Source organism: Puma concolor, chromosome A1 (genome assembly GCF_028749965.1).
Source record: "Puma concolor isolate L17-30 chromosome A1, mPumCon1.1.hap2, whole genome shotgun sequence".
Classification (NCBI taxonomy): Eukaryota; Metazoa; Chordata; class Mammalia; order Carnivora; family Felidae; genus Puma; species Puma concolor.
The window spans coordinates 230,481,918-230,507,927 of NC_141667.1; the positions used below are offsets into that span (position 1 = coordinate 230,481,918).

Below are 26,010 nucleotides of genomic sequence, written 5' to 3' on the forward strand. Positions count from 1 at the left end.
GATCTGGCATCAGTATCCCTTCACCCACAAAAAAAAAAAAAAAAAAAAAAAAAAAAAAAAGGAATTACAAAACTGTTCTGGTTACCAGTACTTTTATTGATTCATTTTATACATTTAAAATCTTAGATAAATCTTTAACTCATTTCAAATATATGTAACATCAAGATAAGCAGTTTACATTGATTTTTCTTTTCAAAACAGCTTGCCAATAATTTACTGGGCAATCTAACTTTTCCTAATTTTTTTGTTAAATATTATACTTCTCCACTCAGTATTATAAGGCTGCAAATTTCTTGCGTTACCCCTAGGTCTTCTGATTTTTATTCCTATAATATTCCCAAAATGGTTGTTCATGTTATATGGGATTTGGGCTTATATTGGCTATCTTGGTTTTGGTAGTTTTTCAGTTGATTCACAGATTTTCCATGAAATACAATAACTCTCTCTCCTCCAACACTTGTACTTCTTAAATTTATTTTTTAATGTAATTATATTGGCTAATGCTTCTGAAACAATGTTAAATCATGGCAGAGAGAGTGTATTTTCTTCATTTTGTTCCTAATTTTACTGCGAATGCTTCTGGTGTTTACTATATGATGACACCTATTTTTGGTCTGAGACACATTTATTATGTTATGAAGGCATTTAATCCTAATTTATTAGGTTTAATTAGAAATAGACTCCTTTAGCATTCTAATCCTTGTCACATCAATGTGACCTACTGTGTGCCTTTTCCCTTATACTCAATTATATAATAAATTGTAACATGAATATTAGGCCTATCAATACCAATCCTCTTTGTATTCCTGAAAGTAATCACATCTGACCATAATGTATTTTTGTTTTACTGTAGTCAACTCTCTTTTTCTAAAATTTTACTTAAACTTTTTGCAGCAATATTAGTAAGCTCTGTTTGAAGTTTTCTTTTGAGGGAATATCTGTTAACTAGTTTTAGCACTCCTGCTGGTTATCTTGGCTTTACAAGTAATCTGAATGTTGTTTAGTTTTTTTTGTCATGCTCTAAACAACTTAAAAAAATTAGAATCCTTGGTTTCTTACAGATGTGAAATAATACTTTAACATGTAACTTTTACTGGCACGTTTTACTAGAGGATACTTTTCACCATTTTTTTTATTATCATAGCCTAATTAGGTTTTTTCTTCTTCTTCGAGCCAATTTTATTTATTTACATTTTCCTTAAAAAAAAAAAATCAGGTTTTCCAATATTTAAAACATAGATATAGGCACATCTAAAATTTAAACACTGAGGGGCGCCTGGGTGGCTCAGTCAGTTGGGTGTCCGACTTCGGCTCAGGTCATGATCTCGCAGTTTGTGAGTTCGAGCCCTACATCGGGCTCTGTGCTGCCAGCTCAGAGCCTGGAGCCTGCTTCACATTCTGTGTTCCCCTCTCTCTCTGCCTCTCCCTTGCTCACTCTCTGTCTCTCAATGATAAATAAACGTTAAAAAAAATTTTTTAATTTAAACACTAAAAGTAAAATGATGAGAAAAAAACAAATCAGATACGCCAACAAAAACAAAAGGTAGAATTAGGAGCTTAAGCAAAACTGAATGCAAAGGGGAAGAGTATATACCTTGGTAGGCAGAGTTCATAATATAAAAGGGGTTATTAATACATTTCCTGAGTCTTTATATCCTAAAGAATATCCTTCATTTGTCCTTAAGCACAACTTGGCTACTTGGGAAATTCTTAGGTTATATTCTTTTTGTCCATGAAATCTCTCTAGTTGTTGAATCATTAACTTCAGAAATCTTAGGTGGTTGAAAGAAATAAGCGAGCCTCTTTATTTTTCCATTGTACATAACATACTTCCTTTTCTTTGCCCTTGATGTTTGTGAAATCACTTCTGTAATCCCTGAAAATTCAGTAAATTCCACCAGGATATTTTCCTAAAACAGGAGTCCTCTTGATATCCAGATTCAAGTAGCCAATCATTCTGAAAAAGTTTACTATTATTTTTTTTTATTATTATTTTCCATTTTCCATCACTCTGTTGTCTTCACCACAAAAACCACTTAGGGCTTTTCACTTTCTGCTATTAAAGAAATTTAACTGCCTTCATTTCTATGCCTACATTTCCACATTCTATGCAATCTCCTCAAGTTCCACTGCTAGCTTACCGATTACATTTTCAAAATTGCTTACTCTGCTCCTTGCTGCTTATACTAAATTATACTTTATAATGCAAGTATGTTCCTGTCTTCTTTACCATTGGTTCTGACACTTCCCTTTTTATATATTTGTTTTGTTTTCTTTTTTTCCAGGTATCATTTGCTGCTTAACTTTTTGGCAGTTTAGAATCACTTAAAATTTTCTTTTTTCCTAGAAAAATTCAATTCTTCCCAACAGTGATTATCAGCTTTCTTCTGAGTACTAAAATATGTGCATCGGTTTCATGTTTGTTAATTTATTTGTACTCTGTTAACTCACCTTTGAGCAACAGAAATTCTCTGGCTCTGCCATTTGAACAAAAAGGCAGGCAGCATCTCCCTGAAGACTGAACATCAGATGCCACTCTTAAAAAATTAACATCAAAGCTCCCAACTCCTTCATCAGCTGGCTAAGTAAGGAGCACGGAGAAGGGAGTGGGGACTAAAGGCAGCAAGTCTCTCATCTCCGTGGAATTTCTCTCCAAGTCTACTGAAACCTGCCAGTGACAAGAACTAGCTCCACCTGGACTATGGCTATATTCCATGCTATAAGGGGACTCTTAGTTTGGGGACAACTGCCTACTCTGGAGGTAAGTCAGACTCCTGACAGACAGGAATCAGAACAGAAACCATAGCAACCATCATTTTTGTTTAGTGGCTGAACACACAATCTTTTATGTGTCTCTAAAGTTGGTAATAAGACGTTTGCTTCAAAATTCTCCTCTAAGCTTTACTTCACCTCTAAGCTTTGCTCCTCCTGCTAAGGAAAATAGGTCAGTCCAAAGAAAAACGGTGTGACCACGAAGTCTCTCCTTTAGTTCTATGACAGCCGAAATTAGGCTCTCCTTATTTCTCTCAAAGCCTGCCCATACCTCAATCTCCTCCTTCTAAATTAACCAACGACAGAACACTTACTATCCATTCCCTTATATGCCTGATTCAGGAATATGGGTATCAACCATCAATGTTCTCACATTCAATTCGGTCTAAATAATCTAGGAGCAATTCTGTCCAATTCTACTTACGATTCATTTCTCTTGTGGTTCCTCTAAATTATTTTGGTGAATTCAAGGGAAGATGCTTTAATCAACACTCAGCTCTATCATTTTTCCTCAAAATCAACTCACCCAATTAATAATTTAAAACATAAAATCTGCATACATATTTTATCTCCTGGAAGACATATTATACTATGAGCTACTTCATCAAGAACAGTGTGTGCACACAGCAGGTATTCAATATCAGTTAATTCTCCTCATGAGAAACATGTGAAATATACTTAGCATATAAATCAAATAATCTTCAAGTTCCATATTAAAGCAGCATATGTTTTAAAATGACCTTTGCATGTTCTAAAATGTCTACCTTTCAACCTTGCTCTTATATAGTTCTCCCACAAATACATCAATGTTTAAGATATTAAAGACACTAGGAAAGATAGTCAAGAATGAAAATAAAAACCACTAGTGAATAAATCAAACTAAAACTTGCCCAAAACCCTAATTAAGAGAGGAACTGTGCCATTATGGATATGGTACCATAGGCATTCAGAGGCCTAAATTCAAATCTTCCCTCTGTACATTCTAGCTATATGATCTAAAACCATTTACCTCAAGTGACAAATTTCTCATTTGGAAGATCAGGATAATTCCTACACTTTACTGAACTGTTACAAGGTTTAAATGAGATAATACAATAAGTGGGCATTCAGTAAGTGATACAGCATTATATGTACTGTGTGTGTGCATGTGTTTTTCCCCAAACTCTGATCTCTGATCTGTGTTGGAGAATCAGAGCACCATTCCAAAGGAATATTCATGCTCTCCATCCTCTTAAAAATTAAGAAGTCAATTCTAAACAATAAAGTTTCTTACTCCTGCCAAAGAGGATGGGATTATAAAATTCTGGTTATGTTTCAATTACCATGTGAACTAGAATTAAGTTCACATGAACAAAGAATAACAAAAAGTGTACCTGGGATTTTAAGAGCTACCTTTGTCCATTTTCTCTCTGAGGAAATAGGCCACAGGTAATTCTTCAACATGAAGAAGCATGCTACCCCAACCACAACTAATTAGACCAGCAGCTAAGCCAGAAGTAACGAGGCAGATGTAAAGCGAACCACCAATGCCTAGGGCAAGATCAGGACCAACTGTCAGATACACCCTCCAGGAAGTGGGAGGAGAGATGCATACAGAGAAGTACGGGTCCATACAGAATGAAGACTCATCGTTTTGAGATATCACAGAATCTTGAATAATCAACCAGCATTAGAGATCCCAAGGATAACAGCACAATTTCCAATTCTTAGAAATACTGAAAACACACACAAAAGTACACTGCTATTAGGATGATTATTCCATGCTTCCCTACGTCAAATAAAGCAGTGCTTCTGAAAATTTTCAATTCAATACCTTTAATCACAGAGGATAGTGAAGAGTCCTATGCACAGTCCTGCTGAAATTTCTTTGAAATTTCCCACTAGACCTTAAATTCATGTGAATTGTTTATTCTATGCCATGTCAAGAGAATGTTTTACTAGAAAATTATTTTCATTAAAATATTTACGCAAAATAGATGCTTGAGAAAGAAATGCCATGTTTGCCCCACATTTTCATGAAATCATCCAAAATACCAACCAGTGCTATCCCCTCAGGAAATGAGAATCTAAACCGAATGATACCAACTTAATATAACTTAGACATGATTTCCTCAAAACTTACAAGATTCCAACTACTACATAAATCGAGAAACAGTAAATTATTTTTCTATTTTCCCGAGTATTTATCAGAATAAACTCAACTTACGATCTGATGTGTGGGAAATCCTCTTCAATTTTGCTTCCTGTGTTTTTAAAAATTTGGAGTGCAGCCTCTGCTACTTTTTCATCATCCATTTTCAGGCAAGCCAGGAGAGACTCAAATGTTTCAGCAGAATGAAATGAGATGGGATGTGTAAATGAGAGTACCTAAAAAAATGAGTCATAAAAATGGTCTGTAAACCCTTTTCATCTTTAAAATACAATTGGAAATACTCAAATCAAAGTAAATACAAAAATATTTATGCTAACAAGTATATGAGAACACAGTAAACTTTAAAACTTACTCAAATATGTAAAAGATGTTCTTTAAATCACAGGATTTAAAGAAGTCCTTTCTTTCAAAATTAAATTACATGTTAATATAATTCTACTCAAAATAGTTTAGATTTTGGTTAATGTTTGACTTATTTATTTATTGAGAGACAGAGACAGAGAGAGAGAGAGAACAAGCAGAGGAGAAGCAGAAGAGACAAGGAGAGAGAGGGAGAGAAAGGATCCCAAGCAGGCCCTGTGCTGTCAGCACAGAGCCCAACATGGGTCCTCATGATCTCATGAGATCATGACCTGAGCCAAGATCAAGAGTCGGATGCTTAACCAACTGAGCCACCCAGGTGCCCCTGGTTTTTTTTTTTTTGGAGGAGAATTAGAGAAGAGGGACAAGAAGAGAGAATTTACCAAAATAGCTCATTTTTCTAAACAGAGGGGATTAAAAGAGACTAGCTAGTAACATTTTTGAAAAAAAGGTTATTCAGGGAAGGGGGTAAAACAGATAGTAAAAGGTATCATAACATTACAATTACCAAATCAACATGGTACTAATAGAAGAAACAAAACAGAAAACATAAAGCAATAAATAGTCCTAGCATATATAAGAACTTAGATTCTACAGAGACAACAGAGAACGAAAATGAATGGGATTTTTAATAAACAGTCCTGATAAAACTGCATAGCTATTGGGAGAAAATCCAATTAGATCTTTCCCTCCAATACACACTTTCAAAATAAATTTCAGATGTTTATATTTCAGATTAAAGAACAGAATAAAAATTTTCTGAACAAGACAGGATTTTCAAGCTTAAAATAAACAAGTAGAATCAAATGTGGAAAGTAAAATCAAGCAAGTCATAGAAAAATATATTAAGCATAATGCTGTGTTTGTAAGATACAGAAACAAGCAAAATAAGTGATGTTAGAGATACATGAATAGAGATGATAGAACTATAAAGACAGTATGAGAATGAATAATGAAAAATGACCTCAAATTCAGAACAATTATATCTGGGGGATGTGAATCAGGGAAAAAACTACTCAGGGAAATTCAACAGTATTTTTTATTTTTTAATGTTTATTTATTTTGAGAGTGTTTGTGTGTGCATGAGTGAGCGGGGAAGGGGTAGAGAGACAGGGAGAGACAGAATCCCAAGCAGGCTCTGTGCTGTCAGTGCAGAGCCCGCAGTGCAGAACCTGATGCGGGGCTTGATCCCACAAACCTGTGAGATCATGACCTGAGCTGAAATCAAGAGCTGGACACTTAACCAACTGAGCCACCCAGGTGCCCCTCAACAGAATTGTTAATACTCTATTTGAGTTAGCATCCTATTTACTTTTCACTGTATTCACTTCATTACCAGACCTTGTAACTTACATATAATAGATTACATTTTATTTTTTTATTTATAAAAAACTCCCATCAGTTTAAAAAGAACAAAAAATTGAGATGTCAGTAGAAAATGAACACAGGATAAAAAATAATGAATTCACCATAAGGAAAACACTAATGATTAACATATGGAAGTTATACCTCACTGCAATAATTACACAAATTAAAACATTATTTTTACTTATCAAATTAGCAAATCTCTTTAAAATTTACAATATTCCATGTTTGTGAAGATAAGTTAGGCACGTTCCTTCACTGCTGACGGAATTATATAGGAGTATGATTTTTCTGTGAAGGAATTCGACTAAATATATACACCAAAAATTTTTGAAACTGATCATTCTCTTTACATTTCAGGATTTTTTTTAAAAAAGGCATTTGCAAGAGATCTTAGACATATTTATCTTTGCAGTGATTATAAGAATAAAATTAGAAAAATCTAAATATCCAGAGAAACAGTTGGGAATACTATGACACCGCAAAAGTGAACTAATCACCATTTCAAAAAAAATAATGTTTCTTAATATGAGCCAGACACTGTGCTAAGAAACTTACGTACATGGTTTAATTTAGTGTTCTGTGAGATAAGTGCTATCATTATCTCCATTACAGATAAGGAAGCGGAGGCAATGAACTTACCCAAACGCATCCATCAAATAAATAACAGCCATAAATCAGATATGTTTTTTGGCACTCTTAAAAACACTATCTTAAAAACCACTGAAAAAATGCTTGTAATTTAATGAGGGAAAATAGTCAAGATATAAAACTATACACTCAGTCTAATCTCAACTATATAAAGTGTGCATTGTTTTCAAGATTAAAAGGGAAACAAAAGAAATGTTTATGTATGATAGGCTTATGAAAGTTTTCTTCTTTATAATTTTATACTTTCTAAGTTGTCAACAATTAACTGGTATTTTTGTAATAAGTACAAGGCAGTAGCTTATTTTAACTAACAAAATAAAAGGTAAAATGAAGTTTTAGGAAGAATTTGGCTCCATCTTTGCTTCCTGATGACAACTTCTAAGTATAATTCACTATTTTAGTGTAGTAATACTAGGCTATATTATACAATTTAAACCTTAAAATATTTAGCTTACATGTTAGAGGAAATGAGGCATTTCTACATGACCTAAAATGATTGAGAAAATTTTACTTCAGGTTCCATAAACTTAAGAAGCAAGTCTGAAGCACACAAAACATATACTATACATATTAGGCAGTCACCTGATTAGGCTCTTCATTTCACCAGATGCATACTTACCTTAAGCAGTTCAAGACCTGCCCTGATAGCCTGATCAGTTGGAACACCCTCGTCTTCATCATCTGCTGTTCCATCTATTGATTTGTTCACTTGCTTAATAAGAGCACTAAAGTATGAGGAAAAAAGACGGTCATATTTTCAAGTGGCCTTTAGTAGCAATGTCTAAGAAAAATAATCCTGAATATTTTCTATATAGACCATATCCAAACACATAAAAATCTGATATAGTTGTTTCCCAAACATTACTGCAAAACAAAAAAACTGTAATAGGTATTTTGAGGCACTTGTTTTCAAAACAGTATTTTCCCCGTCCATTCAAATGAAGTCCAAATGTTATCTGATTTGCGGTTTATTAACGCTGTCTGTATTTTTATTCTTGCATTTTCCATGGAAGATCTATGCCTAAACACATAAACAGATGTCTTCTAATTATCTAAAATTCATTATTGCTCCAGAAGTCCCACAATGTATATTGAAATAAAGGATAAACGGCAACATTAAGCACTTTCAAATATTACTTGCCAAAATATTGCCAAAAGCACTTGCCAAATATTACTATGTGTCAGTACTGTTGTTAAGAGCCAGAAACACACAGGCCTGTTCCTGAAAGGTGTAAAAATACCTAGATAATAGACCTATAATAAAACTTCATTAGAAATTAAAACAGATTAAAAAGGAAACAAAATGCTTTGAATTTTCTTCTAAAAACAAGTTTGCTATTTTTTTTTAATTTTTTTTAAACGTTTATTTATTATTGAGAGACAGTGAGAGATAGAGCATGAGCATGGGAGGGGCAGAGAGAGGAAGAGACACAGAATCCGAAGCAGGCTCCAGGCTCTAGGCTGTCAGCACAGAGACTGACAGAGGGCTTAAACCCACAAACTGCGAGACCATGACCTGAGCCGAAGTTGGATGCTTAATCGACTGAGCCACCCAGGCGCCCCTAAAAACAAGTTTGTTATTTTAAAATAAACATTTATAATGCAATGTCAATTATCTAAAATAATCACTCACACTTTCAGGCATTCTTTTTTTTTTTTTTTTTTTTTTTAAATTTTTTTTTTTTTCAACCTTTATTTATTTTTGGGACAGAGAGAGACAGAGCATGAATGGGGGAGGGGCAGAGAGAGAGGGAGACACAGAATCGGAAACAGGCTCCAGGCTCTGAGCCATCAGCCCAGAGCCCGACGCGGGGCTCGAACTCACGGACCGCGAGATCGTGACCTGGCTGAAGTCGGACGCTTAACCGACTGCGCCACCCAGGCGCCCCAGGCATTCTTTTTAAAAAACCAAATAACATACACTAAGGGTAGAGACATAGTATGTATCAAAAGCAGGAAAATTCAACTATTCAATGTTCCTTAAAATGCTTAGTAGCTCTATATTTCTACAAAAATATTATGTACTCAAATTTAAGTTCAAGCTACGAGTCAAATTTATCTGTCCCCCTTCAGGGTCTCCTTAAAATTTATCACCTCTTAGTGGCTGATCTATTGATTAACTGTGTCTCACAGCTCCAACTATCCCGAATAAAACTATCTCAGGGGCCCCAAGGGTTTTTACCTAGACATCCCACAGGAATGAAAAATACCACCTATCCAAAATCAAATTCATTATTTTCTTCCATGATTAAGGGCATGAAGCTCTCAGTCTAGTGAAGGAAGGCCAAAAATAAGTAAACAAATACAGAGAAAATATAATCAGGGAACAACAAAGATTAGAAAGAAGGCAAAGACAAGAAGTGAAGTTCGTTACCCAGCATAGTCAGGAAAGGCATTTCTGAGCTAAGAACCAAAGAACAAGAGCCAGTCATATAAAAATCTGTGAGAAAAAGCATCAACCTCTTTGGAAATCCAAAGAGAATCAACTGAAAAACTATTAAAAAATACTGAGAGTTCAGTGACGTGACACTAACAAAACACAAAAAAATCAACAGTGCTTTTCTCTATCAGCCAAAGCCACCTATAAAATACAGACGGGGAAAATCTATTCACAACGACAAGTCAAAATACATAAAATAAAAAGTTATAAATGCACAGAATCTATGTGTAAACTCTAAAACTATATGAAGGGAGCACAGGGATTTGAATAAACCAAAACCAAAACAAGTCTTTTTATAAAACGGGAACACAATATTATACAAATGGCATTTTTCACTAAATCTACAAATGTATCAGGGCAACACAACTTGGTAAAGAAGATTCAACAGATTCATTCTATGGCTCAACTGGAAAAATCAATTAAGGTTTGGGAACAGCCAATTAATTTTAATGGGGGGAGGATGAAAGAACTTTCTCAACAAGATAAAAAGTATCATTAAAACTTCAGAAGACAAAGGAACCAAACTGAAAATTCATTAAGAATCCAAATCATACAAAAATTTATGCTATAATAAGGAAACATTGCAAATCAAAACTGGGAAAGGAAGAATCTTCCAATAAATGGAATTGATACAGCTAGCATTTAAAGGATGGATATCTATTTCCACATTATACTAAAGTGAATTCCAAGCCAATTAAAGATTTAAACAGAAAAAACATAACCACCTAATATGATACCAAAGGCAGAAAAATCATAAAGGAAACAAATGACAGATTTAATTATATATAATTTATACAAATTTGAAAGGCAACAGAACTAAGTTAATGGCCTTATTTTATAAAGGATTCTTACAACCAATAAGCAAAAGACAACTTCTCCAAGTCTCTCATAGAAAAGTATTTTAAAAAGCAAATAACCAAGAAATATATGGGGGAAAAAATGTTCAACTTTATTAGTGACTCATTGTTTTTAAAAAAGAAGATCATCATTCACCTGTAAAATGGCAAGGACTAAAAAGGTTAATAGCCACTCTAGCAGGAAGAGTTAGGTGAATTGGACACTCACTGACTACTGGTGGGGACTAAGAGTGGAATCTGAGACATATATAGTGTGATGGTTAACCAAGAGGGCTCTGGAACCAAACTTCCTGGGTTACAATGTCATTCGCCACTTCCTAGCAGTGGGGAAATTATTCAACATCTGTGTAACTCACTGTTCCTTATCTATAAATTGGAAATGATAACATTTCTTGTCTCATATGGTTAAGAAGTAAATGAGCAAAAGAGATAAACATTTAGAATCATCCAAGGCACTTTATAAGGACTAACTGCTACTACCTGTTACTGTTATTTATGCTTTGATATATTTTCTGTATCACTATGACCTATTGACAATAAAGTCAAAGACCTATTTTGATTCTCAGTCAGAATGTTCATGGTACACATTATTTGTGAAAACTTTCTCGCACTTATCTTTCAAAACACTACAAAAACCTGGTGTTCTTACATTCCTGTAATTTTTCTACTGTTAAACAAAATTCCAAGGTTCTGTCCATGATCTTTTTATCTTTTTACTTCTTTCTATACAACCTCTTGCCCAGGGAAAGAATCCATTATCACAGTTTCACATTAAGCTCAATTTTCCTTGATTTTTAAAGAACTTTTTGGTCATGTCCAAGTAAGAAGCACATGAGCTCCCTTAATTCTTTTCAAAGTTATTACTATGTGCTTCATTGGAACTTGAGTTCTTAGACTTGACTCCTCAACTTTATTCCCATCTCCAGTAAGATGACCCATTCTTTTAAAACCTTCCCCCAATATAATCTTTCCTTTCCATCCCACTACCAGCATCCAAAATTTATAACACTTTACAGTCTATCCCTTCTACTTCCTTCCTCCTACCCATCATTAATCATCCACTGTTCTCAACAGACTAAAGTAAAAGCTCTAAAGTTATACCTTAAATGCTTTCCACAATCTGATCCCAACTTCTTTTTTAGCATTATCTCATAATATTTCTATACCTTTCCACACTATAGTTTAAATGGATGGCAATCATTTCCTAAATATCTTTTTTTTTTTTTTTTCCTATCCAGCTAGCTTGGTTTATATTAACCTCAGTGCCTAGAATATTCTTTCTCCCACCTCCATAAAAACATAATCTTACACATTCTTCCTCTTAGGTCAAATACTACTCTCTTAGAGAAATCCTTGAGTCTTCTGAACACTGTCTGCATTAATTTTATGAAACTATAATATAATCTCTCAGCTAAAACTCTTTATTCTGTTACCAAACAGAGGGTTAATGAAAAACAAAAAGTATGGTTTGCTAGTATGTAACTAGCATTGCCTTGAGTATAGAAAGCATGAGATTATTTACTTAAATAAGGAGTTTCAGTCTGATTCAGTACTAATGTAGAGGGGTCTGATTTTTTTGTTTTAAAACCATAGAAACCCTTCTTCAAATGAAAACTGATGCAAGAGGAATCCAAAGTGACTACAGGGTATCCAAAGTGGTGTCTCCCTACTTTGCAGGGGATCACAGTCCAAAAGCTACACCTTCTACCCTCCCAAACAAACAAACAAAAAAAATCCCCCAAAAGGGTTCACTGAGTACAGGATAGTATTATTTAATGTAGATTGTAATATATCTCATTTACTGATGACCAGTAAATCAGAATGTAATGAATGTATGTATGCGTGTATGTGTGTGTATACACACACATATACACACACACACACACACACACACACACACACACACACACACACACATTCTATAAGTGCTTTCTTTTCTCAACCAGTTGAAACATTTTAGGAAAATGTTTAAAAAAAAACAAAACAAAACATTTTACCTAAGGGAATACAGTCATAAAAAGAAAAGTATTTTCCAAGATGTCACAGTTAGGTGATATATAAGCGGAAGTGAGTATTGTTTTAAAAATAACACTTTGCGTTCTCAAATATCTGTGAAAATGCGTCCTATACTGCTTTACAACATATTCACCTAATTTTCTTTTCCTGAGGGCATAATTAAAAGTTGTCTGCATTACTTATCCTATTCAAGCTACCTAAAAAGAGTAATTCCTGGTATACTGGTAACAGAAACTAGGCTTAAAATGACATTTTCTCATCTAAATGGAAGTAATATTTAACATTAAAATAAATAACAAGATAAATACACAGATATGTACAGATCAGTGTGTACACATACATTACACACACATATATATGAACAGACAGATGCACAGACATATATAGATTTGTATTCAGCCATTTTACATATACAAAAAATCTACACAGTTAAGTGCCTTGTGTACAGCAGGGACTCAAAAGCAACTGACTGAAGTATGAATGAATGAATAGTAACGAAAATTTAGTATTTTTATATACAAATACCTGATAGATTCAGTATCTATGTGCACAGGTGCTATCCTCTCCAAGAGAAACTTGATCATTTCCAGGAAAGGATTTGTAGGCTGTTTGGGGTTGCCCAGCTTCTTAGTTATTTCACGCTGTAAGGTAGATTTTTTTTTTTAAATATTACAAAAATTTGTTTAAATACATCACATTAAAATGTTTAGGACCTAAAGTAATTAAAATCATGCAATACTGGTATTGGAATAAGAAAATCAACAGGAATTGCATGAATTGAGCAAACAAAACTAAGAATTTTGCATATGAGAGAGGTAACATTTCAACTAACAGGAAAAAGATGGATTATTCAATATACTGTTTTGCAATAACTGAACAGACATACAGAATAGAGACAGATCCCTATCTCATACTCTATACCAAAAACATTCCAAAAAGATAGAACAAGTACAAAAGAATAAAACCAAGGGTCAGTGGAGATAAATACTTCAGAGAGTAATATAATCAAGGAAGCTTGTTAAAACTATAGATTCTTGGACCTCACTGAGGAGATTAGTCAATCTGGGGTGGAGACAAGAATCATCGTTTTCTCTTTATTAAAAACCTCTCGGAAGATGCACTGGCAACAGACTGAGAAATCCTTACATCAGTAAATATTTTCATTGACTTGCGATAGAATGGGATTTTGAAAGCAGGACACAAAAGGCAAAAACTTTAAAGAGTCTGCTGATAGACTTAGCTAGATAAAAATAAAACTATGGTATATAAAGAACATCAAAATCAAAATGGAAGGGTAGACTATAAATGACAGATAATTATTTGCAGCTTAATTAACATATATGATTAACAAATCAATAGGACAAAGATAAATGTCATTCCATAGGCAAAGATTAAAAACATACAATACACAAAAAAACATAAATGGCTAATATGCCCAAGGAGAAAAAAAATGGTCAAATGACCAGGAACCACGACTACAAATCCCACCAAAATAATTATGTTTTGAGTTTTGCTTCTTTCCAACAATGACAGAATCCAACACTGAATCTATCCTAAAGAAATAATCAAGGCTGTGTAAAATGGTTTAGCTATAAAGATATTAAAGTGTTCTTTAAACAAAAACTGGGGGAAAAAATCTCAATGTGTAACATAAGTGGATTGTTCAATTCAATGGTATGCTATGTTGCTATTAATGCTGTAAAAAACTAATAAAAATAAGTAAAATGCACAAAGCTGTACAGATAATATCTTATTTTGGAAGATAGATCCTACAGTATCAACAGCAATTGTCTCTACACGGGGGTTACAGTTTATCTGTATTGTCATTTCTGTGATATTTTCTAAATTTTACCCAACAAATATAAATTATTTTATAAAAAGGGTCAAAAAAAGATGTGAGGGTTTCTTGAAACATTAGCTCTTCTAATCGTCTTCCCTTACCACACAGCCTTCAGCCTGCTTGCAGGAGCATGTTGGACTAACAAGTACTTCCAGCTGTTTTCTTATTTTCTCATCATCTTCCAACACCTGTGTGAACTTCTTCATGAAATCCTGAGCCTTACCAGGATCTGGCAAATTTCCTTCAATCAATTAAAATCCAATTAAAATGCTATTTCAGAAATTTCTCAAAATAACAGAAGATCAACATTCTTCATTCTTATTACTTTAATAATCCTAATTTACAAATTCTGTTTAGTTTAATTAGAAATTGTGGATCAACCTCAGTAGTCAATTTTCCCTAAATTCTGCTTTCTAGAAATAGGAAACAAGAACACTATGAAGAAACATCTTGGTAGGGAAAGACTGAACTGACTCTAAATACCCCTTATAATATTTAAGGGCATTAAATGTCCACCTGAAGATACCAATTTATTACTGTCTCGAGTTTGTTGTGTATACTGTTCTCTTGTAACTCACAGAAAGAGATCAGTAAGTTTCACCTTTAAGAAACTATTCTCCTATACTGAGTTACTGTTAAAACCAACCGGTTCATATACACATGGCTATCTGTCAATGACACACGCTGAGTAACAGTTTCAAGTATTGCTGCTGGATGTTATGATTGCATGAGAAAGGATGAGTCCTCATAGAATCAAAGATGATTTTTATACTACTCTCCTAACTTTTCCATGTATTAAAACACTTATGAAAGCTAGTAAAATGCTAATCCTAGTGTCTATTTTTTTTTTTAATTATTCACAAATGTTACAGAGAACCAGACTAGGATACTTCTAATAACAGAAATTATAATACAGAACCACAGACTGTAATAAAAGTTGTAGATATTCAACTAAATCTTAAAACATGAATGCAGTCTTTAAGTTCATATACAACTTTGAAATTCCATTTCAAGTCTTGGCTAGATCAATGAGGATCTATTAATCTTGACTATCTGACTATTAATACTTTTATATTATTAATTAATTATTAATACTTGACTATCTGACTTTTTCATGTTTCTATAATACAAAAAAAATCTACTGTAGTGTCTTCAAATATTTTGGACAATATAACTTTACAGCCCCTCCATAATGTGTAAGTATCGTATTAAAGGCTACAATAAAATCTACCATTTAAGAAACAAAAAGAATGAGAATGAGGTAAGAGGGAAATGGGAAATGGGGGAGGGGGAGACAGAGCTAGAAAAGAGGGAGGAAACAAAAAACCTGTATTTCAACATTCTACAAACATACTTGACCATGGAACCCTTTTTTCTAACAGTACTATTAACACCTTCAAGATACCACCATTCCTCAGAACAGAATTTGGGAAAACAGGGGTAAAATATAGAAAAAATATAGGAGATATCTCCTTTTAAGAGACAGCGCCACAGCCAAACTACTGAGGAAATAGTTATTAAAAACCAATACCAGAAAATCACTTGCTTTAAGGTTATCCAAAGAGACTGAAAACTAATTTATGTTTAACTGCCCAAAACTAGAAGATACTTTGGTCTTAAACCCGTACTCATGCCAAAAATCCTATCACTTAGTCTAAAATTCAGTTAATTAGGTTACTGTTCTCTTCAGAACCTGAGCATTACTTCCATACACAGCTTGAAATATTTGTTAACATCTCAGAAATCCATCTAAGATAAATCTGTTCACTACTACCAAGTGGAAACTCAGCAGAAGCATTACCTGATTTTCCGTCTGTCCGTGTGCTATGCTACACAGTGATCTCTGAGGTGGGTGGAAAAGCAACTGCCACACAAAAACAGCTACACTGCCCTATCCTTGCACTGAACAAAGGAGATGTGCCACACAATCCTTTTGTATTTACTGTCAAGTGCAATACCATTTTATTTGAAATCACTGAAAGCAAAAGAGCAAATCAGTACTTTTTTTCCCCCCAAAGAAGTTCTTTTGTGGTTATTAGGTATACCCTTTCCTCTAAATTTTGGCTCAGAATGAAATTAGCTTCAGACAGATTCACATTAAAGCAAGCAACACCAAGGAAAAGATTCAGTTTTCACAGCAAGGTTATGCAATAATTTGAATGAATTCCCCAAAATATATTTATATAATAAATCCTTTCTCCAGCATTTGTTCATTCCAACACACAAAAGAAAAAGAAAAATTCTGCGTAGCAAAATAAATGAGAATCAGAGAACAAGAAAAGCTGAAGCTGAGTTGTCTGTTAAACAACAATGAAAAACACTTGACTCTTTTCCTGTATTATCAGAGCCTAAAGTGGAACTCCATGAAAACAAATTATCAAAAACAAATATTTCAATTAAACCTTCAATTTTACATATAATATCTGAAATAACTTACTTGTAATAACCATCACTTTTGAAAATATGGCCTTGACACTGGCATCTGTCTGTAAATCACACAAAAAACGCAAAATTAGTATTTCCTAATAATCTTCATCATACCCTTCAGAAAATTAGAGAATAACCTACTAATGTTCCAGGCCCACACCCTGACCACCACCACTGTGAGCTCCTTCTTGAACTAGGTTCAAACTCCACAAAGTGGATGAAAGTGGAAGTGAATGCTCTGTTGTCACCATCTCTTCCCTCACCCTGTTTGGTCAGCCTCCAAACAAACAAACAAACAAACAAACAACTGTTGTACCAACCTTTAGAAACAGGGAGAGATTTTGCTTTCTTTAGTAGTGAAAGAACAGGGCAACTTAGATTAGAAAAGGAATAAAATAACCTGGTTTTCAAGTTTTTAAGCTTATCTCAAACAAAAAGTTGATAAGGATATAATGCCGGTTGACTTAAGGCCTTCCTAAAATTTTTAAGCCAGAGGATTGTAAGGCATAGTCATGCAGCTTATGGGGAAGAACTAGATATAGACCATTACAAAAACGCCACTGACATGTACAAAAGATTCTTCCAAGAGTGCTGTTTATTTGCTGTATGAACATTATTTCAGTAAATCAACGTGTCACCATATTGTGCTTCATGTAATACAGTCTGTAAAGTCGTATGTGTAAAAAATGTTTCTAAAGGTGCTAGTTATTCAATGCATCAAGTTAGTGTTGTTTTTTTTTAAAGGTGTCATTCAGCAACTCTGTATAATATACTGAACCAGAAAAATACTGGAGTGAAGGCAAAAAATAAAATAAAAAAATCATCCCTAGTTAGAAGGAGCTTGCTAAGAGAAAGTAAGATACAAAACACAGAATTCAAGAGTTAATTCCCAAATATTTGGAATTTAAAGTATTTGAATAAATCTGTCCAGAATCAAAAGATTCTATTGTTTAATTTGGAGGAAGCAGGTGTTGCTGGGCTTTCAAGAAGTCGATCCACATGAAAAGGAAAGAGTATCAACAAAAGTACAACACTAGAAATTATGTCCCTTTGTGTGACACTGAGCAAATCTAAATTTAGTCAAATAGAGAAGAAGGGCTATACTGCTGAACTAAATAGGAATAAAAACTACCTTTATCAGACTGAATAAGGAAAAATGCAAAAAAACATACTGATTACTAAGAGTCTTCCTAGTAAAAGAGGAATATAAACACCCAAAAATTAAATATAGCTTTGAATTTTTTCTACCCTTAACTCTATAATGTCTACTATAATTCTCAGTATAAAGTGAGGTACTATCTTCCATTTGGTTTCTTCTTCAACCCGACACATTAATGAGAATTTCCTCTTTAACCTGGATAACTCAGTAATTATTTTAAGACAAGTTAAAGGAAAATTCCACTAGGTAGAAGACATTAAAACATTTTAACTGAATTGAGACTATATTTTGTTATTTCACATGAGAATGAAATTATAAGACCCTCCCAACTTGTTATCAACCGGCAAGGGAAAAGAAGGTCCCACTAAATAAATTTTAAAAGGACAGTGAAAGTCAAGAACAAAGTTATTTTTTTTTATTAGTCTCATACATCATGCTGTTCAACATATGACCTGCACACTTAATATACTACTTGGCTATTATGACTTCAATAATGCCTAAAATCAGGAATAATTTTATTTACATGCACATGAAAACATCTCATATTTTTGGTTAACCATGCAACTTTGACCAAAAGGAAGTAAATTAATACAGCTCTAAACAGCAAATAGGAGAACATTATCCAGAGCTTATTAACTAAAATACACTAACTTATCGCATTAGAACATTAACTGAAACACATGTTTACTGGCTGAAGCATACTAACTTAAATGGAATTTTCCAATTTTGCTAGTTGGCAGAGAAAGTACTGAAATAGCAGAATCACACTAATATTAGTTTTAAGTCATTTATAATAAGAAAAAAGTAATTCTAGCAGGTTCAATATACTCAATAATCAAAGAGATTATGTTATGTTCAATAAACCAGAAGCAAAGAGATTACTGTTAGCCCTAACATGAAACAACTCCTCTCTATTGACCTCTGTTCTATGACCACGCAGTATATGTTTTGTTTTGTGGAAGTTTTTGGGGGGGGGATGGTGGTGAGGCATTCCACTATAGACTGAAAGGAAATAAAACATAACAGCATATTGTCACTTATGTGTGTCATTTAAAATGACGTACTGCTTTTTCAATGAATTATACCTTTTACAGGCCTATATACAACATTCTCAAAAAATATTCAAGGGGGGAAAAAACTAGAATCACTGTAAAATTTCAAAAAATAAAATACATCAACTGAGTGAATACCACAATTATAATTATGAAAATCAAGCAGTACATTAAAACTACCGTGATATTTTAAGTAAAAATATAAAGATACTTAACTAAAATTGTATGATACTAAAATTTTCTAAAACCACAAGACTATTCAAAGATGATGGGAACATTTTAGTGTGGCAAGACAGAGTGCAGTTTTACTCTATTTTCTATGTTTTCAATGACAGTTATTTTTTTTTTTTTTTAACTATAAAAGAACTTTAATTCTGAGTACAAAGAAGTACATTCTCTTTCCTGTTAGGTGTCATCTTTTACAAATATAGTAAATGTAAATTTTAAATGTTTTACGCAATCAATTTCTTAAAAATTTCTGTGTTCTGGGGCACCTGGGTGGCTCAAGTGATGATCTCACAGTGGTGAAATCAAGCCCCACATCAGACATTGTGCTGGGGCTTTGCACTGGGCATGGAGCCTGCTTAAGAGTCTCTCTCCCCCCCTTCCCTCTGCCCCTCCCCTGCTCATGAAATTTCACTCTCTCAAAAACAAATAAAAATAAAAATAAATTTTTTTTTCAGTGTTCTAAATTAGAGATCATAGCTTCTCGAGTAGAATGGTTCCATATAGAAATAGGTATTTCAACACACTGTAGCAATGGTGAAGAATAACTAAAATACAGGTATTTTACAAAACTTGTCAAAGAAAAACTTTTCGTTAAATCTAACTTACTTTGGGTTGCTTAATTAAGTCAAGCAAATCCTTTACTTGATGTCGGAGCAGATTTTGACATTTCCACATCTCATTCAATGCTCTGAAAAACACAAACACATCAATTTAAATAACAAAACAGAATAAAAATCCTACTGGAATATTCCAAATATATTGCTTTTCAAGTTCAAATATTAACAAAAAAATGAGAGACGAGGTAAATTTTACAGGACTAAGCAACTGATGATGTATGGGGAGAAAGAAGAGTCCTACATAAAAGACACGAACATTGGAAGCAATATTTGTATTAAAAGAAAATGGTTGTTTTTTGGTTTGTACAAAAATAGGGAAGAACTATTATTAACTACAACATGTCTGTAAACTAGGGTAGAAGAATTACCTACTGAGATTATAACCTTTAGAAATAAAGGAATGCGTGATGGAGTAAGGTCCTACAGTAGGCAGGATAAAAAGGAATCAAAGAAAAGAGTGAATACTAAGAGAACGAGGGATACTTTTTCCTACAACAGAAATATTTACAATGTTACTTTATAGATTACGTTTATGTATTATATAAAATATATATTATATACCTATATATAAGTAAACAGTCATTAAATAAGATTAAAATATGTAACCAAACTGATGTAAATTAAAAAATGACAATTTCTCACTTGTTTTATTTAATCCTCAAATTCTCACAGTTTAGAGGTACAATTTATGTGTTTAGATTTTTAAGGACTCACTGAGGTTTACAGTCTGAATGAAGTATACAGAGTTAATTAAATAACATGTTTATATAAATTATATAAACCAGGTATTTATGTTATATACAACTATAACATATTCCATATATTATAAGTAAAAATATGTATACTATATAATTTCATGTACATGTATTTACATGTTATATATAAATGTTTGTTACATAAATATGTATTATTACATACATACATGTATTTACATATTATTTGAATACTATTTTTATACGGCAAAATTTTTGATGTCCTCTTAATACTTTTATTGTTTTCAGGCAGAAACTTAAATCTAAAATGAAACTATACACATACTCAAGAAAATACACATAAATCCTAAGAGAACAGCTAATGTTATTGAAATATTACGTTACAGAATTCAAAACCACATATATTTTAATATATGAAAAGAGAATTTTCCAAAACCAAATACTTTCCATTATTTTGTTTCCAATTTTCTATAGATCTATTACCCTCCAGTATCATTCATATGAAGCATTGCCATAAAAAGAAATACAGTACAGAAGCATATAAAACCACCCTTTCTCTTTTGACAGACGATTGTTAAAAATTTTCATTCTCCTCCTTAACACTATGTTTTAAGAATACCTTTGGATACCTTTATGGAAGTAAAATAGTTTAAATGTGGACACTTAAATTCCTTTACAGTCATCACCTCAAAATGGTACTGGCAAACCAACAGTACTGGGGACATTGTATCTTAGAAGTTAAATTTAAAATAACTATACTATTTTCAAGTTATTAAATTTCAATTAAAAGTTTAATCGGCATGTTTTAAGAATGTAAATATGAAATCAAAAATGACCAGTATACAGAGGGCTGTAAAAGTCTAACAGCTAAGAGTTAATTTTCAAAGAAACAGAGCAGTCATCTGTGAAATTATTCCTGAACTCCAAAGTCAATGAATGGTCTCTCACTTGCTAACACTAATATTATTACTTACAACTTCTGACAGGCCTAGATTTTGTAACCTGTCTTCACTTAAACTAAAACAGAAACTATTTTACCTATTATAGTTATTTGTTACTTTAAATATGAAATCTCACGTAATTCTAAATCTCCTTCTAAACTATTACGGCTATAGCTTAAATCAAAAAGTGACCACCACTAAGAATTTATATTGTAATATATTTTTAGGGAAACCATCCTCTGAAGTACTTTAATAAAATTATCTTAAGCAGCAAAGACAAATTTATGCTTGTGTTTGCCCTTCTCAACAGTCCTTAAAAAGAAAAAAAAAATAGTAGAAACATTATTATAAAGACTCGTATCATTTCATATGAGCCTGAATTCCAGCTCTGTCACTACATAAATGTGAAAAATTTGCTTAAAGCATAGATACTCTTATAATTGTCATCTGTCGAGTCCCCTCACTAGGGTTTTGCACTAACTCGAAGAAAAAGACAGCCACCATTGGGTTGCAGTCAGAAACCTGTGCAAATATTGAAGAGAACCTCCCTTCCAACATTCTGCTCCCAGTTGGCAAATTACCCACCAGATGAAGCCGTACAAAAACGGGTCGAGAGGAGAGCCAACCTAACCAAAGAGATCACAACCAGGACACCTGAAACTACCACTAACTTTTGTTATTAACAGTTGTTCTAGGAAACTTGGGGGAGGTGGCAACACACACCAGGATTAGAGAGCACTCAAGCCTCCCTCTGTTCTCTTTTTCATTAGTGAAGATACTTAGTTAACTTAGGGGCTTACCCAAAACTGATATACATCAAAAATTTAAAACATATTAAGTACTTTGTCTTCCCCAGAAGAACATGATCATAGAAAAAAATATAGGCTCTTTCAGCAAATGATTATTACTGTTCAGGAAAATGAAAAAAAAAAAAAAGATAAAATTTGAGACTCAAAAGATTTGCAAAAAATAAGATGGCTAATAGTGTTTAGGAAGATGCAAAAAATTACAAGCCACTGATGGGAATACAAATTAGCATAATCATATTGGAAAATAATCTGACACCAGTTTACAATACTGAAAATGTGTATACTCATCAATTCTACTCCTAGCTATACATCAGTGATTCCAAACCTTGGTTGCCCATTAAAATCAACAGAAACACTTTTCTGAAAACCCCAATGCCCAGACTACACTTCAAATTAAATGACCATCTCTGAAGGTGAGATTTAGGTGTCCGTATTGTTTAAACCTTCTTCAAGTAATTCCAACAGGTAGCCAAATCTGAGAACCATTTATAACCATACCTTAGAGAAACCTACGCATGTGTATTCTCAATTCAAAACTGTTCATAATGGTACTATCTGCATTAGTAAAAAAAAAAAAAAAAAATGGAAAGACAAATGTCCATTCTTTCTATGGACTCAAATTTCCAATGACAAGGTAACAGAATAAAATTATGACATCATGACATAATGTAATTCAATACCACAGTGAAATTGAATGACCAACAAGCTATACATATTTTGGATGAATCTTAGGAACACAATAAAATGGGGGGGGGGGGTTAGTTAGAGAAGACTATATCCACAATTGTTCCACTTTTGTAAAGTTCAAAAACAAGCAAAAATAAGTAATATTATTAAGGGATAGACATACATACATATATATAGACACATATAGATATATATACATATATACAGACATATAGAGACATAGAGACATACATAGAGAGACATATATAGAGACATAAGGAGACATATATAGAGACATACAGAGACAGAGACATATATATAGACATACAGAGAGAGACATATGTGTGTAAGACATATACGTATAAGACTATTTTTTAAAAGGAAATGAAAAATACATAATTAAGGCTAGTAGTACCCTTAGGTGAAAGACAGGAGGACGAAAAAGAGAAGAGTTCACAAGATGGATGTGGATTCACAGATATATTTATTACTATGTTTTGAAACTCATATGCAATTTCTTGGTGTGCATTAAATATTTCATAACAATAAATGTAACGACTTTTGGACAAATCACAAATGTAAAGTAGAAGTTACAAAATGTTAAGTATTTGATTTACAGTTAGTTAATTCCAAAATGTTGGTTAAAATAAAAAATTATGTTAAAAGTATTGTAAAGGCACCTGGATGGCTCAGTCGGCTAAGTGTCCATCTCTTGGTTTCAACTCAGGTCATGATCTCATGAGTCATGGGTTTAAGCCCCCCTGTTGGGCTCTGCACTAACAGTATGGAGCCTGCTTGGGATTCTCTCTCTCTTCCTCCCTCTGTCTGCACCTACCCTGCTCGCAGTCTTTAAAATAAACTTTTTTTAAAAAATAAAAATATTACAAATATCTGTTTTAAGTTAAAATACTTAACTATTCACTCACCATTTTTGTAGAATCAATTGGTCCACACACTGGAATTTACTTTAGACTTTGCCATGGCATTATTTTTCAGTGTATCTTTTATGATTGGCAGTTTTACTTTTTAAAAAAAAAATGTTTATTTTTGAGAGAAAGTGAGTGAGAATGTGTGCAAGACAGCAACCGGGGGAGGGGCAGAGAAAGGGAGGCAGAGGATACAAAGTGGGCTCCATCGACCACTGATAGCACAGAACCTGATGCTGGGCTCGAAATCACAAACCTTGAGATCCACCCAGGTGCTCCAGCATTTTTACTTTTTAATTCAACCAACCATTGTTGTTATTTAAGTGACAAATAATATTGGATACATATAGCTTTATAACTGCTATTTAGTGTTTTCTATTTACAATTATTTTTCTTAATTTTTTACATTTCTCATATTAAAGTTTTCACTAGTTCCGTCTTGCTCCTTCTGGGTTTGGAAGCCATACGTTCTAATTCTATTCTTTTAGGGCAACTCAAATTTTTAATTCGCACACTTAATTCACAGCTTAATTAATCAACATGTCTGTCCTCCTTCTTCTGTGATAAAAGAACTGTAGAACATTTTATCTACCATCCTACATGCTGTTATCAGATAGTGTCCACCTAGTATTCAAAATTTTTTACAAACGCACAGGACCAACCAATCAGAACAGCAGGCAGTCCTTCTGCTGTGCCCAGGCACAGCGGAGAGTCAGGCGGAGGGAGGATCCCGGGGACTCTAGAGAGAGCTGACATGCTGTTCAAGAAGTGTGTGCTGGCTAAATATCAGCCTAGATGCTAACTTACTTTTTAAAGTTTTTTTTGTTTTTTTCTTTTAATGTTTACCTTTTTTTGAGAGACAGTGCAAGCAGGGGAGAGGCAGAGACAGAGGGGGACAGAGGATCTGAAGCAGGCTCTGTGCTGACAGCAGAGAGCCCAATGCGGGGCTCAAACTCAGGAACCACGAGGTCACGATGTGAGCTGAAGCTGGACACTTAACCGACTAAGCAACAAAGACACCCTGATGCCAACTTACTCTTTAATCTACACCTCCTTCCCTTGTCAAGAAAACTTTGTTATTATTATTATGACTAATTTATAGGCATTATTTAGATCGGCACAAGTGTTTGAAAATTTTGTTACTTCTTACATCCTAATCCTTCCTTCTAGATTTAATGTCCTTTTTACCAAAAGAAATTATTATTCTCTAGTAATTTCATGTTGGATCTATGAGTGGAGAACTCTCATTTTTTGTTTGAAAGTGTTTTCATTTTTACTCATGAATGACAGGTGAGCTGAGTCAAGAAGTCCAGACTGTGATTTCCATAGGTTGTTTCAAATAGGATATAAGATACATATCTTATGTCATTCATTCATTCAAAGAAACCTTCAATTGCACCATGAAGAAGAGGATAAACTCTGAGTCTAAAAATGTTAGCATATGACAATTTTAGGTTTCAAAATCAACAAAATATGGTAGTAAATATTTGACTGTATGCAGTGGAAAAAGAATGAACTTTGGAACCAGGCAGAACAGAGTTCAAATCCTGACTTTGTCTCTTACCACTTGTGTGATTTTGTGCAAGTTAACTGACCTCTCTGGGATTCAGTTCCTCATGTGAAAAACAGGAAAAATATCATTTACATGAGGTGCTAGCAAGCTTTTCTACAGAAGGCCAGATAATAAATATTTTATTTAATATTTAAGCTTTGTGGGCCAATCTATGTTGAAACTACTCAATTCTGCTGTTAATAGCACAAAAACAGCCACTGATAATACTCTTCTGCCTGAAATACAGGAGGTAGTAAGAAATTAAATTTCCCTCGTCTACAACCTTTTCCTCAACATTTCTATGAAAGATATAAATAGCACATATAATAATTTCCATGGAGGAAATGAAGTCAAAAGCCCCATTAAGCAGAGGTAAAAGTGAAAATTCATACAGCTCCTTAGACTTCCAATTTCTAAACATTTAATCCCCTATACTTGTAACTACATTTGCTGGAATGCAAAAGATC

At 33.4% G+C, this 26,010-nt stretch overlaps 1 protein-coding gene across 5 annotated transcripts in view; it reads right to left on the reverse strand.

The window, feature by feature from the left end:
• PDS5B (PDS5 cohesin associated factor B) overlaps positions 1-26,010 on the reverse strand; it is a 194,950-nt gene that overhangs the window by 59,498 nt on the left and 109,442 nt on the right. For all 5 annotated transcript variants that reach the window (XM_025923648.2, XM_086713920.1, XM_086713929.1 and 2 more), the window contains exons 14-19: positions 19,926-20,007; positions 16,891-16,939; positions 14,555-14,694; positions 13,139-13,254; positions 7,920-8,025; positions 4,979-5,139 (exon numbers count right to left, since the gene is read on the reverse strand). In XM_025923648.2, coding sequence (XP_025779433.1) covers positions 4,979-5,139; positions 7,920-8,025; positions 13,139-13,254; positions 14,555-14,694; positions 16,891-16,939; positions 19,926-20,007 — 654 coding nt within the window. The remainder of the gene's footprint in view (positions 1-4,978; positions 5,140-7,919; positions 8,026-13,138; positions 13,255-14,554; positions 14,695-16,890; positions 16,940-19,925; positions 20,008-26,010) is intronic.